Source organism: Fulmarus glacialis, unplaced genomic scaffold (assembly GCF_000690835.1).
Source record: "Fulmarus glacialis isolate BGI_N327 unplaced genomic scaffold, ASM69083v1 scaffold22291, whole genome shotgun sequence".
Classification (NCBI taxonomy): domain Eukaryota; kingdom Metazoa; phylum Chordata; class Aves; order Procellariiformes; family Procellariidae; genus Fulmarus; species Fulmarus glacialis.
The window spans coordinates 3,054-3,462 of record NW_009192402.1 but is presented as its reverse complement, the minus strand read 5'-3'; the positions used below and the strand labels follow the sequence as shown (position 1 = coordinate 3,462).

The window sequence follows — 409 nt, the reverse complement described above, 5'->3', positions numbered from 1 at the left end:
TACCCTGGGATGAACCCAACTTGCCCCAGGAGATGGACCGGACCTGCCCTGGGACAGCCTGGGAATACTGGGGGAAGACCTGCCCTCAGGTCGCAGGATGCAGCGGGAGCAGCCGTGTGTCCCCACGGCACGGCACACGGCCAGGCGGCCGTGATGGGCCCCGTACCCGGTTGATGTCGGAGACCAGGCGCCCCTCGTGCGGAGTGTAGACCCGCTGGTTGTTGGCTCGCATCCGCGACTGGATGGTGAAGAGCAGCACCTCCAGGTTGCCTTTCTCCTGAAACCTGCCCCAGAGAGAGCTCAGCCCGGGGCACCCATGGGTGCTCACCACCACTGCACGGGGGGCTCGGGCATGCTTACTTGGGGGGCTTCTCCACGGTGCGGTAGGTGCTAAAGGCTTTCAGGTGGT

General features: G+C 65.5%; 1 protein-coding gene across 1 annotated transcript in view; it reads right to left on the bottom strand.

Moving 5' to 3' along the window:
• Positions 1-166: 166 nt before the first annotated feature.
• Positions 167-409, bottom strand: part of LOC104083550 (spectrin beta chain, erythrocytic-like) — a gene marked incomplete at its 3' end in the record, with an annotated part of 3,226 nt that continues 2,983 nt past the window's right edge. Inside the window, exons 9-10 of the mRNA XM_009587061.1 lie at positions 361-407; positions 167-284 (exon numbers count right to left, since the gene is read on the bottom strand). Of these exons, the coding sequence (XP_009585356.1) occupies positions 167-284; positions 361-407 (165 nt within the window). The remainder of the gene's footprint in view (positions 285-360; positions 408-409) is intronic.